At 52.6% G+C, this 565-nt stretch overlaps 1 protein-coding gene across 1 annotated transcript in view; it reads left to right on the forward strand.

Moving 5' to 3' along the window:
* Positions 1–246: 246 nt before the first annotated feature.
* The window catches only part of PIAS3 (protein inhibitor of activated STAT, 3), a 14,423-nt gene continuing 14,104 nt past the window's right edge, over positions 247–565 (forward strand). The window contains 2 exon segments of the mRNA XM_009888994.1: positions 247–561; positions 564–565. The exon segment at positions 564–565 is cut by the window's right edge and continues 146 nt beyond it. Coding sequence (XP_009887296.1) covers positions 247–561; positions 564–565 — 317 coding nt within the window.

A 565-nucleotide genomic window follows, 5' to 3' on the forward strand; every position in this document is an offset into this window, starting at 1 on the left:
GTGGAATCCAGAAGCGATTTTGCCTTGCCATTTCCAAGCAAAGTATCTAAAAGTAAAACCAAATCTAAATATTTACGGTTCTGCTACTGACAGGTTACTGGTGACAAGGGGACCTTCAAACTTGACAGTGTCTCTTTTAAGCCCTCCACCGTCTTCCGTAGTGAACCCGCGGCTCGGGTTTGGGTTGTCTCAGCTCGCCCAGCAGTTGTAACGGTTTGTTTTCCTTGTTTTATTTTCCTGCAGCACATGGTTATGAGCTTTAGGGTATCGGAGTTACAAGTTCTCTTGGGCTTCGCTGGAAGGAACAAAAGTGGAAGGAAGCACGAACTTCTCACCAAGGCGTTACAGCTGCTGAAATCCGGCTGCAGCCCGGCTGTCCAGATGAAAATTAAAGAACTGTACCGGCGGAGGTTCCCAAGAAAGATCTTAACCCCTTCGGACTTGTCAATGCTCCACATTCAGGCAGGGCAGCTGCCCTCGGCCACCGCGCTGACACAGGGCACCGTGTGTCACCTGCCCTATGACCACAGCTCCGCCGCCGCCGCCGTGCCGGCGGCGCTGCCTC

Source organism: Charadrius vociferus, unplaced genomic scaffold, assembly GCF_000708025.1.
Source record: "Charadrius vociferus isolate BGI_N301 unplaced genomic scaffold, ASM70802v2 scaffold1487, whole genome shotgun sequence".
In the NCBI taxonomy this organism is placed as follows: domain Eukaryota; kingdom Metazoa; phylum Chordata; class Aves; order Charadriiformes; family Charadriidae; genus Charadrius; species Charadrius vociferus.